The following is a 16788-nucleotide window of genomic DNA, read 5'->3' as shown; positions in this document are numbered from 1 at the left end:
TATTTATCTATTTATCTGTTTGAAATCTGCTTCTACTTCTATCTGCTAAAGAAGAAGTAGCGTATTCTTCTTTGCATTTATTTTGTCTTAGTTTTGATTCTAATTCCAGTTAGAGCGCCCCGAGCGGTGGAAGAAAAATCCACAGAATAGAAACCTTTGTATAAGCTGCATGGTTGAAAACCTATGAAAAAAGTAGCGGCTTATAGCTCAGAAAATACGGTAGATAAAATAACAAAACTGCTCTCTCTCTACATACAATGAACGTGAAGAGGTGAGATTGGAGGCAGAGCAGTAATATTCAGTAGTCAGTTTTCTCATATTCATGCTCTGTGTGCAGATTCCACACAGTAGTTTAAATTAGTTTCTTGTTGCACGATTGCAGCAAACTTTTCTTGTAGCTACCACTGAAATCACGGAATACAATTAGTACTTGCGTGTTGGCATCGCCTTGGTGACTGTTCTGCAGAGGTGTCAAGTAACGAAGTACAAATACTTAGTTACCTTACTTAAGTAGAAATTTTGGTTATCTATACTTCACTGGAGTAATTATTTTTCAGACGTCTTTTTACTTTTACTCCTTACATTTTCACACAATTATCTGTACTTTTTACTCCTTACATTTAAAAACTAAAAAAACTAAAATTTAAAAACAGCCTCGTTACTCTATTTCATTTGGGCCTTTAATAAAAACTATCCAGTTAAATTGCTCCATCCGGATAGAGTGAATTTGGTTGTGGTTGTTTCAGATGTTCTTGTCCAGTTTTGTTCTTACATCCGTTCCCTCAGATTCCTGCAACTAAACTTGGATGTACATTCCAATAAAGGTTAGGATAAATGATAATATGAACATGAAGTTTGACTTTTTGCACCATTACAATACTTATAGGCAACTAGTTATCATATCTCCTGCTCTCTGAAACACATGTTAATGCTCAATAGTACACATGTATGCTTCTTTAATATATTTACATTATACTAAGATTCATTCATTTTCAATGGCTTTTGTCCTTAATGGCTTTTTTCCCCCTTACATTACTTTTACTTTTATACTTTAAGTAGTTTTGAAACCAGTACTTTTATACTTTTACTTGAGTAAAAAACTTGAGTTGATACTTCAACTTCTACAGGAGTATTTTTAAACTCTAGTATCTATACTTCTACCTGAGTAATGGATGTGAATACTGAAGACACCTCTGCTGTTCTGTATCTGCATCAAACCCTCTGCGGGGCTTTAAACCCTCTGCAGACTCATGGACCGCTAGTACGACGTGCAATAAGTGAACTGTAACTAATGTCGCTCTTCTTTTCAGTCAGAAATGTGTTTTTAAGTGATCCGACCTTGGATTTATCTTTAGCATTTTGGCAGCATACACGTATGCTCATCAGTGTGCACTGAGCTGTTCACCTTTTATGTGCAGTCTGATTTTTTTTTTCCTTCTTTCTCCTGGTTACACAATGAAGCAGCTGTCAGTCTACCTAATCTGGCAACTATAAATATTTATAAATGGGGAGTAATATAGGTGCAACGCCATCTTTTAACTGATTCCTTATGGAGATATATGGCATGTCTGACAAGTAATATCCTATCCAGATTTTCACTATATATCATAATGAAGACATCTCGTAGCAAAGCTTATGACTAATAATTTACCTCTCTGGTATACACACGCCTTCCCTCTGCAAGAAGAGAGACACGTGTTGGTTGCAGGGCGATGTCACACAGCTTTACTGCGTTTCCAGCATCAATAACCCTTTTAAAACCCGAATATTGGCAATAACCCGAATTTGCACGGCCATGTAAACACCAATAACCCCTTTGAATAACCCGAATTTGCTCATATTCTGGTTTTTAAAACCTGAATATGAGCCCTGGGTTACTCCTTTTAAAACCTGAATATTGGGTCATGTAAACACCAAACAGAATATCCCCATCAAACGGAACAGGAATCTGTTTTCTGCACATGTTCTGTTCACAAGGAATCCTGGTCTTTTGAGTCCAGGAAGTTCTTCTAAACACGGAGAAACCAAGACCAGGAGGAGACTAATCACTTCATAAATGTAATGAAGGATATGAACATTTCTGCATTTGTAGACGGTAGAAAGTACCGGGATAGAAGATTTACAAGAAGGTGAGGGAAAAGTTGCGCAAAGCAGCATTTGTTTTGAGTTTGGATCCAGGAAGAAGAAGCGGAAATGACGGGAATTGCAAAAGGAACATGAATTTGAACTAGACTGATATATTCTCCTGCTCATTCCTGTGCACAAATGTATTATATATACAGTACATAAATCTTCATCTTTGAGTGCAAAATACATTTTGAAAACCCCCAAATTTTCCACGCAGTGTGGCCCCCTCCATACAGTCCTTTTTCAGATGTGGCCCCCTGAATAATTTAGTTAAAGACCCCTGGCCTAACGGAATATCCCCATCAAACGGAACAGGAATCTGTTTTCTGCACATGCTCTGTTCACAAGGAATCCTGGTCTTTTGAGTCCAGGAAGTTCTTCTAAACACGGAGAAACCAAGACCAGGAGGAGACTAATCACTTCATAAATGTAATGAAGGATATGAACATTTCTGCATTTGTAGACGGTAGAAAGTACCGGGATAGTGAGATTAACAAAAAGGTGAGCGAAGCAGGATTTGTAGGAACACCAGACCAGATCAAGCTCCGCTGGAAGACGCTGAAAAAGGAACTACAGGGCCGAGAAACAAAACGACTTCTACCGGGCTGTTGATTATCCAACGTGGTGCTGTTATTGTTGTTTTGAATTTGGATACAGGAAGAAGAAGCAGAAATGACGGGAATTGCGTCATGACGTTCTCCGTGCGTCGCTTGTTTGATCAGATATCCCAAATGATTAATTACCATGTAAATTGAATATTCCCAATGTTTCAGTAACCGGAATATTAGCAATAACCTGAATTCTGACTGCATGTAAACGTAGTCACTGATGTGGCCTCTTCTTACAGCTTTGTCAACGTGGCTCTCGTCCTCCTTTGTGATGCTCAATGCCAGGGAATTGTCTCATATTCCAACGCCACAACAAGAAATGCAGCCTGCTAGTGTGGGGTGGTGTGTATGTTTGTGCCGTGTGTGTGTGTGTGTATGTGTATGCTAAGCTTTTGCCTTTGCTGCTTTATGATGCCTAGACTATTTTTCTATAACAAATGCCTCCACGAGCTTTTCATTCGTCGCCTTTTGATTGTATTGCAACACGGGGAAGAATGACACCCAAAACAGAGCAGAGATTTATATGATTTCCATGAATATGTACCTTGACGGCTACATGTGTTTTTCAATTTGTGTTTGGGTGCATTACATCTAATACAATGTAGGTCTGTATTTTGGTGAAGAACCTGACTCTCATGCAGTCATAAATCAAAGAGAAACAGACTGTGGACAGCTCAGCTGCTGGATGATGCCATTTTCCATCACTTTTCAGACTTGTGTAAAATTGCTTTGTCTGTCTTCGGGGAGCTTACAGGGTAATGTGCTGTCAGAGATATAAAAGCTGATGGGGTGCCGTGGGAACACAGTCAGAATAACAGTCTCTCTGTTTTCTTTTATTATTAATCCTAGCATCAGGACCAGCGATTTACAAGATGGCAAGCTGTAATTGGTTTACTATTGTGTCATTGCAGATAATGTCTGGTGTAGCGTAGACACTTGATTGCACAGGACGTACTAGTGAGATACGGTGACGGAGTGACAGTCGTTACAGCATGCATCAAATGTTTACCTCTGGTTTGACTCGCCCACTGTTCCTCCTTAGCTTTGGCCATTGTTTCCACTGCAGCGAAAGAGGGGCCCTTTGATACGTGTGGGGCAATTTACAACGCACTGGTTTTACCGTATTTAAATGACTGTTCGGAGGTCTGGGGGAACACATACAGAAGCTCACCTCAACCCTTGTGCATACTGCAGAAAAGAGCAATGAGAATTAAAGCTGCAATGATGCGATGAATGGGCCCTCGCACTAATGGCCACCGCCCCCCAGGTTCCCCCACATTCCCAGGTCAATAATACTATAAAAAGTGCCTTTGCTGTTGACATAAAACTCAACTTATCATCATAATATCAGAAATGAAACCATCCACGACTCTCTATTTCAACAGTACATCCAAGTGATCGCCGCGACTTTGTGGCGCTCGAAACCCGGAGACTGTTGGGGGGGCTGATAAGAGGGAGGGGCCGTGGAAGGGGTTGAGTTGAGGGAGGTGTGTTTATCAGTAAGTGTATGTGTCGCGATGAGTCCGTGAACTTCGCCCAGAGCTGCTCTCAGCCAATGTCCTTGATGTTATCAGGCGGCTCGGTACAGTTCTGAAAACAGGTCCACAGATGTTGGTGGGAGAGGGGAGGGTTAGTAGTGGGGGCAGAGTCACCTTGTTTACATTCCACCAGGGAGATTGTGACCAGAGCGATCGGCCAAAAACCGCCCTGTCAAGGCCAGATTATAGGATCAACAATTGCAAAAACAGGCAGCCTCAGTAATTTTCCGTCTGCCTTCAGTCTCTGGTTCATCAATGGCGACTCCAATCAGACGAATTTGTGATCACTTCCCCCCAAGCCGAGCTTCCAACTTCTCCAGGGTGTTATCCATCTCTCCATTTGTATTCAGTTTTTTTCTTACTTTTTTGTACCCTTATTATCATGCATGTTCGAAATAAAAATCTTCAAATCAAATCAAAAATTGTAAATGGTCAATAGCACATGAATCTCAGGTGTCCTTTTGTCCGGCTGCCATCGCCTGGAGAGCAGAACATGCAGCAGCGTTCCAGCCCACGGAGGCTGCTGCCGTGAAACTGTGAGAAATGGGGTTAGCACGGGTTTGCCGGCGGCCTGCACAGCCGTCACATGCTCACCGTGCTCGAGTGCGAGGTTGAGTGAGCAGGTTCAGGCTGTTTGTCAGAAAAAGCTATTTACATGTCTTTTTCAGTGCAGAGAAGGGAGTTGTCATCCCAGTTTTTATACCCCGGACCCGCGGGCTCCTTCACATGACGGTGGCATTTGGGAATGGACTGACCTTTTCAGACGACTATTGGTACACTTGCTATGTTGATTTGCAAATTTGGCTGTCACTTAATTAAGAGCTGCACATTATTAGGGTTTTAAACGTCAAAATAATTCAACTTAAGCTCCTTTTTCATGGCCTTAGAGGAAAAGGATGGAATTAGGAAGCTGTAAAACATTTTCTTGTTCCACTATCCACAATACGTCTCTAAATTATCCTGCATAACAATTAAGTCAGAGTACTGAACAGTTATATGACCAGCAATGATATCTTTATGAAAAATGCTTTGAGACTGTGACCATCTTGGAGACTCAGTGTCTTTCCTTCATCACAGTTTTGTCACTGTATTCACTCCTTCCCACGGATGGATTTAATTGGTTTCAAATCCATCATGAGCTAAAGTGGGGCCTCTGTAAGTTATCCTTCCTGTGTTCTCTTGTTCATTTTACATGTCCTCAAGTTAATTCCAGTCCTAATTAACTACCTTTGAAAGGAATCTGTGCGATAATTACCACAAGGAGGTGGAACGGAAGCAATCACACTCTGCACAATTTATTCCCCACCGCAGGGGAAAACCCCTCAGTCACCCGCTGCCTTCCTTTATTTTTATTTATATATTTTTTCCTGTCCTGGGAAAATAATAAAAAAAAAAAAAGAATCACCTTCAGCACTCACTTGTGTTTGTAGGGGAAATAGCCACAAACAAGCGAGCTGCTCCAGGCTACCACCCCTGCTGGCTTTCACTCCTTTCTGGTAAATCTGCAGAAAATGAGTTGATGAGAAGAAAATGGAAAGGAAATAAATGAGATGAGTACAGAAGACGAGTAAGATTGGGTTCTTTATTCACATAGAAGTCTGATAGCACCAGCGATCACCCCCCTCCTCCTTCCACCACCACTCGCCCATCTGTACAATTAATCTCACGCCATGTTTGCCACTGAAGATTAAATTCGTTTAAAAGGGTTGTGCAAATGTTGCTTTTTCATTCCTAGAATTGTTAAAAAGTTCTTTCATTAAAACAACGCAGCTCCAGGTTCCTCCAGATTTACTGGTGGAAGTGTATTTTAACCCAGAAAGTATATCTATCACCAGAGGGAACACCTAAGTGTGTAATATCTTTGAGATTTGTCTCACCTGAGACATCAAAACCGCTTTTCCTTTACACTGCAACACAAAACGCTTCGGCACTTTTAATTTTAGAGGTAGTAAGTGGTAAAAGGTAAATTAGTGTGCGTGCGAGAGGAAAAGAAAATATCTTCAACCTCAAGTGAATCAATGTGTTTAACTGTTCAAAGTCGAATAAAGTCTCAAAAATTAAAGTTCTACCACAGACACTTACACAAGGCAAGTTTATTTATATAGCACAATTCAACACAAGGTAATTCAAAGTGCTTTACATCAACATTAAAAGTGGCAAGGCACAATTAAACAGTAAATAACAAATAAAATGATAAGAAAAAAGGTAAAATAATAAAAAGCACATAGTTAAAAAGTAAGGACAGTAGAGTACAGCAGGTACATCACATTCTTAAAATGGCAAGAATTACGTTTCTATACGGTCAAAACGTACAAAGACCGGGTCAAATACAGTATTACAAAAGTAATCCGTGCCAATCCGTGCGGTGAATTAAACCAATTTGACAATTCTACGTCACAATGGCTGCATTTACAGCTTATCCATAACTTTGCGCGGTACACAAACCCTCCCACATCCAAATGCAGAACACGTAGGTCGTTAGAGACGAATCTTTCACTCCCAGAATCTAACATTACTGCTTTTAACCCTTGTGCTGTCTTCGGGTCAAGGAAGGAAGGAAGGAAGGAAGGAAGGAAGGAAGGAAGGAAGGAAGGAAGGAAGGAAGGAAGGAAGGAAGGAAGGAAGGAAGGAAGGAAGGAAGGAAGGAAGGAAGGAAGGAAGGAAGGAAGGAAGGAAGGAAGGAAGGAAGGAAGGAAGGAAGGAAGGAAGGAAGGAAGGAAGGAAGGAAGGAAGGAAGGAAGGAAGGAAGGAAGGAAGGAAGGAAGGAAGGAAGGAAGGAAGGAAGGAAGGAAGGAAGGAAGGAAGGAAGGGAGGGAGGGAGGGAGGGAGGGAGGGAGGGAGGGAGGGAGGGAGGGAGGGAGGGAGGGAGGGAGGGAGGGAGGAAGGAAGGAAGGAAAGAATGTATGAGGGGAGAAAAGAAGGAAGGAAGGGAGGAAAGAAAGGAGGAAAGAAGGAAGGAAGGGAAGAAGGGAGGAAAGAAGGGATGAAATAAGGAAGGAAGGAAGGAAGGGAGGAAAGAAAGGAGGAAAGAAGGAAGGAAGGGAAAAAAGAAGGGAGGAAAGAAGGAAGGAAGGGAAGAAGGGAGGAAAGAAGGAAGGAAGGGAGAAAGGAAGGAACAAAGGAAGGAAAGAAGGGAGGAAATAAGGAAGGAAGGGAGGAAAGAAGGAAGGAAGGGAGAAAAGAAAGAAGGAAAGGAGTAAAGAAGGAAGGGAGTAAAGAAAGAAGGAAGGGAGGGAGAAAAGAGGAAGGGAGAAGGAAGGAGAGAGCAGGAGGAAAGAAGGAACAGGAGAATTAGGTCATTTTGACCCAAAGACAGTACAAGGGTTAAAAAGGTGTCAATATTTCACGTCATGTGAATCTGAAAGGATTGTGGATTACGGCTGTGTGTTCCTACTGCCCTGTAAAACGGAGAATCACTGACCTACAAAAGAAAGTTACGCCTCCGGGCTCTGCTACTGCACTGAAAAGTGCTCGGTTCAAAAGGTGCCGGTGTTCTTTTAATCCATCACTGAGGCCCAGCACTTGGACAATACCTTTAATTTATGAGTCTATTTTAAAATCCAGGACAGAAACGCTGCGCTGCCTCGAACTCCGGCAGACTGATTTAGATCAACTTGTGAACTCTGAGAGACAGATGATGCGGGAGTCACTCTTGATCAATTGTTTTGGCTAAATTAGCTAATGTACCTCTCAACTGTAGCTCGCGTGAACATAAAACATTTGCTGCACTGACACAAGTCGTGACTGCAAAACAAGGAACACTGAGTAATGAGGTGCAGAGTTACGTGTTTTCTGGAAAATCGTAGAGAAACCTTAACTGTAGCCACACATTTTGTTGTCTGTTGGCTGAAGAAACATATCGACTTGTCAAGATAGATGGCTTTTAGCTGAGAGATTTAAATCATCTTTAAATGGCATCTCTCATTGATCTAAGATTTTTTTTCAGTTGGTGTTATGCCCCCCCCCCTCCCTTCCAAGCAATGGTGTCAAAACCTTTAATGAGCATATGGGCATTAGGCATCTTGATCATTTTTTGAGCCAAGAGAAGTTGTGTAATCAGCTAATACACAGTGACTTGCAAAAGTTTTAGATCACTTCAACTACTTTGACAAGAAAAACCAAGAAGTGCTGCAACAGATGCATCTATTCCTGATCTCTTTATCTTGGAGTCGGTCTTGGATTACACAAAGAAGGAGAGTCAACCGAGACGGCCTAAAGACATGTGGCGAGTTCTCAAACATGCTTTGAACCAGCTACTGTACCTGCCAAATGTCTTGAAACTGCTTCATGAGTTAGGATATCAAAATCAAAATGGTGCACTATTGTCATGGAAAAAATTCAAACATGATATACTTTATAATGAAAGGTCAACAGCTGTGGGGAGCAGGATAGTGGGGGGGGGGGGGGGGATCAACAGCTGCGTAAATGCAAAATACTAACAAAAGGCCAGCTGCGAGAAAGGAACTAGAAGAGGGGGGTATAAAAGATATAGATGCAGAAAGGGCTACACCTCTTTTGTAATGTATGCCTTTCTCTAAGAGAACTAGCGGCGGCGGGGTGGAACCATTCTCAGGTGTCTATGTCTTATGTTGTCAGTATGAATGGGGGGATGTTAGACCGCTTCCCCCTCCATCTGGGGGCTCCGGCGGCGCCAGAGGCGCCCGTGGAGGTACGGTGGGGCCCTGGCCCGGCTTGGAGGGCCAGCCCACGTCAACCGGTGGGGGAGCGTGGGCGTCCTTCCAGGACCGGCTCTGCTGGTCCTGCCTCCTGGCTTCGGCCTCCGCTCCCCCTCCTTCCCCCCCTACACGATTCATACACACATAGGCGAAGGGGCGGGGGGTCCGGGTCGTGGGGGGTCGTGGTCCTGCGTGGCCCGGCACTCCCCGCCTCACGGTTTTAACACCACTGTAGACACTGCACATTCAACATTTAATAAATACATTTGACAAAGACACTTAGTTTGGGAGGGGGGGCTCGCTGGCGGTGGGTTGCCTCCCGCCCTCTTCTCCCCTCTGCGGGGTTGCTGGTGGCCTGGGTTCCGGGTTCTCCCTCGTCGGTGGCGGGGTTGCCCCCCCCCCCCCCTCCACTATAGTTACAGTTCAGGTGGAGCTTTGATAGGATTATTACACACACACACACACACACACACACACACACACACACACACACACACAGCCACACACACACACACACACATACACAGCCACACAAACATATACACACACACGCACGTATACATATACATACACACACACACACATAGTCATATACATACACGCACACACACACATAGACACACACACACACACACACACACACACACACACACACACACACACACACTCACACATAGTCATATACATACACGCATACACACACATAGACATACACACTGGCTTGTTCACCTGCATGCTTGCTCTGTAGTTTTTGGGGTTAGGTAGCGGTAGCTTAGCTCAGACTGTGATCAGATCTCGAAATTTGGGTTGATTGCTGCTCGTGTTTTGGTCGGCTCCGTGTCGGTTTTGTGTTTCGTTTGTGGTTTTTGATGCAGATTTCCAGTGCTTGACGTGAGGCCTCCGTGTGTTCTTGCTTCCTGGATTGGCAGTGGATGTCACCCCCCCGCCCCAAAAAAAATCACTGGGTTTGTATGTGTATATGTATGTATGTGTGTGCGTATGTATGCATATATATGGACATATATATAGTAATAATGCACATATACATGCCTTAGGTTTTTACCGGCATGTTATCAACCATTAATATGTGTGCAGACAAGGTAAAAAAAATAAAAAATTAACACAGTAAATACACATCGTGTAAATCAGGGGCAATCTGGGAGTCCAGTGTTTCTCAAGGACACTTGACACATAAGAGGACTGAGGATCAAACCAACTAGAAAACAACAATTCTTCCTGAAACCAATAGCAGATATCACAGGATGTCTGTTGCATTTGTAGGATTATAAAGAGTATTTTATTAAAGTCGTTGCCTCAAGATCAGAAACACTGCAACTAAGAATCTTAAGCCAGAGTCTGAATCTATACGTCTGAAAATCTAGCTCCAGTAGAAGTGTTTGGTTTTATCTAGTTGGTGTAAAAAGTTGCAGGGAAGATGTGACGAGCGAATCATGTGCGTTTTGTAGTCAACTTGAGTTAACAAAAGTTAGCAACTTCCCTCTGATGTTTCGTTGGGAACCGTCCAGTCCTGAAATTCACTCTGTGCACAGACTTTATTTGAAATGATAAAACTGCTCTCGTGTGCTGCCAGTCTCTCCTGGCACAATTTTCAAGATGTTCTCCAGTCAAGACGTTCAATTCTCGCTTCACTTCCAAGAACACCTTAATCAGAAGATGAATCAAGGTGGAAATTTTTGTGCAGTTTTCAATACTATGATTTGTAGTGAAACCAGGCTTTTTTTGACACTTCACAAATCTGTCACAGGTATCGAAACCCTCCCACATCCAAATGCAGAATACGTAGGTAGTTCAACAGGAATCTTTCACTCCCAGCATCTAACATTATTACCTTTAACCCTTGTGCTGCTTCGGGTCCAGGAAGGAGGACGAGAAGAAGGAAGGAAGGAAGGAAGGAAGGGAGAAAAGAAGGGAGGAAGGGAGAAAAGAGGGATGGAAGGAAAGAAGGGAGGAAAGAAGGAAGGAAGGAAGGAAGGAAGGAAGGAAGGAAGGAAGGAAGGAAGGAAGGAAGGAAGGAAGGAAGGAAGGAAGGAAGGAAGGAAGGAAGGAAGGAAGGAAGGAAGGAAGGAAGGAAGGAAGGAAGGAAGGAAGGAAGGAAGGAAGGAAGGAAGGAAGGAAGGAAGGGAAAGGAAGGAAGGAAGGAAGGGAAAAAAGAAGGAAGGAAGGAAAGAAGGGAAAAAAGAAGGAAGGAAGGAAAGAAGGGAGGAAAGAAGGAAGGAAGGGAGAAAGGAAGGAAGGAAGGGAGAAAGGAAGGAAGGAAGGAAAAAAAGAAGGAAGGAAGGAAGGAAGGAAGGAAGGAAGGAAGGAAGGAAGGAAGGAAGGAAGGAAGGAAGGAAGGAAGGAAGGAAGGAAGGAAGGAAGGGAAAAAAAGAATGAATGAAGGAAGGGAGAAAAGAAGGAAGGAAGGAAAGAAGGAAGGAAGGGAGAAAAGAAGGAAGGGAGGAAAGAAGGGAGGGAGGAAGGAAGGAAGGAAGGAAGGAAGGAAGGAAGGAAGGAAGGAAGGAAGGAAGGAAGGAAGGAAGGAAGGAAGGAAGGAAGGGAGGGAGGGAGGGAGGGAGGGAGGGAGGGAGGGAGGGAGGGAGGGAGGAAGGAAGGAAGGAAGGAAGGAAGGAAGGAAGGAAGGAAGGAAGGAAGGAAGGAAGGAAGGAAGGAAGGAAGGAAGGAAGGAAGGAAGGAAGGAAGGAAGGAAGGAAGGAAGGAAGGAAATCTGTCACAGGTATCGAATCCAATGGATTTTTTGTCTATATCTCAAAATGCAAAAGGTGTACTATTCTAAGATCATTTTAACGCATTTCAAATTATTTTTGAATTCCTAGACAGTGCTTTTGTTGCACTGTGTGTCTGTACAACATGTTATTATGTCTGAGGGATCAGCTGAGATTTAGAGCCGCGGTGTGCACCCTGTCTCCAGATATTCAGCAGGTATTCAGGATGGGAACACCGTTGCTCATTTCTAATAAAGAACAAGCTCAGCAACGAAAACCCTGTTATGAGCAAACTTGATCACACATGTCCTGGCACAGCGTCACCCCCACATCCTACGACTGAGCGTCTTTTACTAATGACTGGGTTTCCTGATTGATATTTACAGTCAGTGCATTTACATGGGAAGTTTAATTCCTCTTTAATTCAGAATTAAAATGAAATCCGATTTAAAATTATTAAAAATTACCATGTGATCACCTAATTCCGAATGAAAATGGCCATTCCGAATTAAACTTAATTCCGAAGTAAGTGGCTGGTTTATTCACATTTTAAATCCGAATAGAATAATTCCACGATCATGTTTACACTGATTCCTCTTTAAATTAATTCCGGTCTTTCTTTCTGCTCGTTCCCTCGCCCGTCTGTCTCCATGACGCTTATATTCCACGCTGGGCTGGTTTTCCAAACAAAGTTTCAAGATGGCAGCACGCAGTAAACGCTGGTCAAGAGCAGAGAACATTTATTTAATAAATAGCTTGGAGGACCTGGAAATAATTAAAAGAACAGATGGCAGGAAACTGTGAGTTTTTCACAGTTTTAGCGGCTAAGCGGCTACGTTTTTTTTTTCTTCCGGTAGACGTAACTTCCGGTAGTTTAACTTCCGCCCCCCCCCCCTATCCAATAGGAACCTTCCCAACCCCAAGACCTTAAAGGTATTGTGACATCATTTTAACATGCTTTTAACACTATTAAAAGTCTTGGCCAACATCCCTCAAATGTGTCTAAAAGGGTGTAACAAGAAAAACTTCACTCTAGTACTCCATTCCTGGCTTTTTATGACAGTGTTTTTTTTGCGCCGTGAAAAACGCTTCCTTTTCCCCCTTTCCTGTCAGTCATTGCTCCGCTCCTCCTCCAAACCTCCTCCAACCAACCGCTACACACTTCTGCCGGCGTCTCCACACACACGCGCGCACACCAAACCACAAACACCGACACACAGCCCAGACAGGGCGACTACAGCCCGGGGATGAAGTCCGTGCGCACGCCGAACCGGACTTCTAACAGCGGCGTCGGAGAGTTAAGCCAGGAGCGACAGGCGAAGCATGCACAGAAAAGCAGTCCACTGCAAACAATCATAAAAATAAAGGCATGCAAGCAGCAGTGTCCCCTTGTCTTAAGTCCAGTCAGTGGCCGCGGGTCTTCTTAGCAGTTTTCCTCCGGTGATTAGAACAAAAGAGGCTCTAAACAGCTCCGTGTTAAGCCTGATTTATGGTTCCGCGTTAAATCGACGCAGAGCCTACCCCGTAGGGTTCAGCGTACGGTGCGCGTCGCCGCGTAACCCTACGCCGTAGGTTCTGCGTCGGTGTAACGCGGAACCATAAATCAGCCTTTATGGTGCGCAGGAGAGGAGAGGAGGCAGGGAGCTGGGTGGAGGGGGCGGTGATTTAGCGGATCGTTACGTAACGACCCGCCACCAAACCAGATGAGCCGTTTATGCACAGTTATGCGGAAAATCCCAGAAAGCACACAATACACTGAATGTTAAAAGTTCGTTGTTTTTTGGGTGTAATTGATGTCAAGACACCCAACAAAACACAAAAAATCAAGAAAAATTTGTTTTTCATGTCACAATCCCTTTAAGAGGAATTGGATAAAGCCGATCAAACGTGTTTTCCATGTAAACCTCAATTCGGAATTACTATTTCCACATAACTCGAAGGAAAATAGTTTAATTCTGAATTATTTAATTCGGAATAATTAGTTCCGAATTAAAAAACATAATGTAACCGTGGCCAGTGTCAAGTTGAGGGAAAGACCCGTAATTGTGTGTAAACAGATTGACTGTGTTTCCATGCATCAATCACCCTTTTAAAACCCGAATATTGGCAATAACCCGAATTTGCACGGCCATGTAAACACCAATAACCCCTTTGAATAACCCGAATTTGCTCATATTCCGGTTTTTAAAAACCTGAATATGACCCCTGGGTTACTCCTTTTAAAACCTGAATATTGGGTCATGTAAACACCAAACGGAATATCCCCATCAAACGGAACAGGAATTTGTTTTCTGCACATGCTCTGATCACAAGGAATCCTGGTCTTTTGAGTCCAGGAAGTTCTTATAAACACGGAGAAACACAAGACCAGGAGGAGACTAATCACTTCATAAATGTAATGAAGGATATGAACATTTCTGCATTTGTAGACGCTAGAAAGTACCGGGATAGAAGATTTACAATAAGGTTTTTTTTGTTTTTTTTATTTGTTTATTTGTTTGCACTTACAAACATACAAGCATCGAAAAAAGAACAGAAAAAAAACAAAGATAAAATGTGTAGGAAAGATCATGAAGCCCAACGGGCTTATAAGCGATCCTCCCCTCTTAAACATACAAATAATTATAATCAACTGGTGGAGGAGGTGGAGGAAAAGTTGCGTGAAGCAGCATTTGTTTTGAATTTGGATACAGGAAGAAGAAGCAGAAATGACGGGAATTGCGTCATCACGTTCTCTGTGCGTCGCTGGTTTGATCCAGATATCCCAAATGATTAATTACCATGTAAACGGAATATTCCCAATGTTTCAGTAACCAGAATATTAGCAATAACCTGAATTTTGACTGCATGTAAACGTAGTCATTGACTGTCATCCATCCACCAAAAACCGCCATTTCCCACCCCGTCCCTCTCCTCTCACTATTCCCTCCAAACAGCAGTTGTCAGAGCGTGAGTTGCTTTAGACACTGCAGTGGCAGCAAACCGGATCACACTGGCTGAAAGTAAATCCCAGACTTCCGGGGCCTTTCATAGCATTTTGATTTATTAAAAAATAAATAAAGGGAGAAGAAAATCAGCCATCTCGCTTTGCCTGTTCTAACAGGAGTGGAACGGCTTTCACTGCCATTCAGCGTTCTGGCTGCGATTGTTTTTCCTGACACTACTTAATTACAACATATTGTTTAGTGTAAATGTTCTTAAAAAAGAAAACCAACGCTAACCAAGTTGTTGCCATCATTATGACATGTTTTTTATGTGATAACAAACAGTACAGTATATAGTTTCAGTGACAACAGCATCATTAATTGTGTTAATTGTTTTGGAGGATAACTGTTGAGGTTATAGAAATAAAACTCAGATGCTACAGTGTCTTATAAATATACAGGTCTCAGAAAATTAGAATATTGTGATTTTCTGTAATGCAATTACAAAAAGAAAGATCATACATTCTGGATTCATTACAAATCAACTGAAATATTGCAAGCCTTTTATTATTTTAATATTGCTGATCATGGTTTACTGTAAGCCATAATCATCAATATTAAAATAATAAAAGGCTTGCAATATTTCAGTTGATTTGTAATGAATCCAGAATGTATGACATTTTGTTTTTTTTTGAATTGCATTACAGACAATAAAGAACTTTTCACAATATTCTAATTTTCAGAGACAGTCCTGTACAGTGTCTTACAAATATACAAATATAATAACTTCCTGACTAGCACAAACAATAGTTGTGGCATCAGTTAACTTCCCCATCCATTTTAACAGTGCCAGAAGTAACTGAAAGTTTATTTTTCTATAGCCAAGGCTTAAAACGATGCATAATTAAGGCTTTGAGAGGTTTGGCAGGCGTAGTGTCCTCGGGCTCTCTATGTTACTGACATTCACACCCTGCATGGAATCTCTAACTTTACAAAAGGATTTGAATCAGGGGTCCGCTCACTAATGCTGCCGTCTCGTTTCTTTGGCATCGACCCTTTGCATCAGTTCCTGGCAGAGAATTATTTTAATGCCGCAAGTTTAAAGGTGGAAAACCCTTCGATTTTTTCCAGCACAACTCCACTGGTTTTAAACTTCAGCAGCTAAGACATATCTCCCAAACTACACTGTAAAACAGTACATCTTAATAACAGAAGTAAGTTGAAATAACTTAAACTTTGGAAAAAGTTGTGGTCACTCATTGCCATCAGTTAAATAAATTGCCATCATTAAATAAATGTTTGAAGCTGGTATAAGATGTCTGTGTTTGTATTGTGTTAAAGCAACTTAAAGTTGAGTTATTTTAGTTATGACAACTAAAATGGTTTAAGGTAATCGGTTTCCTAAAATGAATTGAATAGCTAGAAGTTGTGACCACTAGAGGTAGGGCTGTAACAATATATCGTGCCACGAAATTTTGCGATACAAAAACGTCACGATACGTGTCGTGGAGGTGACAAACTGTATTGCGATATTGGGTTATTAATATTAATCTATTGTGTTGACTAGTAACGCACATCCGACCGTGACCGCGCGGACCAAAATCTTCCTCCACTCAGAAGAAACTAGTCCCGTTTTGAGCTCAGAACTTTTACTGATGTAAGGCTGGTGTAGAGTTAAGCCTTACCTTATTAAATTAAACCTTTTTGGGGTGGTGAGTAGGATAAACACGGGGAAACTTCTGCTGAGTTCCAGTGTACTTTAATGTCCCTCAACAGTGTAGGATTTTAGAACATCAACACAGCACCTAGTGCTGTACTGTGGCGTATCACTCCGCCCAATCTAAACCAGACTAATCACTACAGATAAACTGACTAGTGTCATTATAGTCCCTGATTTACATCAGAATAGAAAGAATATATTTATAAAATAATGAAATAACCTTCTTAACAAAAATAAATCTCCTCTTACACTTATAAGGTGAGCATGAATACATCAATTATGATGTAAAATTGTATGTATTTATTTACTTCTATTTATTTATTTAACTTTAGTTGTTAAATTTCTGTAAAAGAAAAAAGTCAAATCATACATGAGAGAAACTATTCAGTTTGTGGCTAAATATTTGTACTTGTATGAAACTGAAGATGCATAATGCAAACCTGACATTTACTTTTAGTTCAGTTTGTGGAAA

General features: G+C 42.0%; 1 protein-coding gene across 1 annotated transcript in view; it reads right to left on the bottom strand.

Moving 5' to 3' along the window:
• LOC133456763 (NT-3 growth factor receptor-like) overlaps window positions 1-5945 on the bottom strand; it is a 262203-nt gene extending 256258 nt beyond the window's left edge. The window contains exon 1 of the mRNA XM_061735336.1: window positions 5941-5945. Coding sequence (XP_061591320.1) covers window positions 5941-5945 — 5 coding nt within the window. The remainder of the gene's footprint in view (window positions 1-5940) is intronic.
• Window positions 5946-16788: the final 10843 nt, after the last annotated feature.

The sequence above is a fragment of the Cololabis saira genome, chromosome 2 (assembly GCF_033807715.1).
Source record: "Cololabis saira isolate AMF1-May2022 chromosome 2, fColSai1.1, whole genome shotgun sequence".
In the NCBI taxonomy this organism is placed as follows: domain Eukaryota; kingdom Metazoa; phylum Chordata; class Actinopteri; order Beloniformes; family Belonidae; genus Cololabis; species Cololabis saira.
This window is presented reverse-complemented; position numbering and strand designations above follow the sequence as displayed.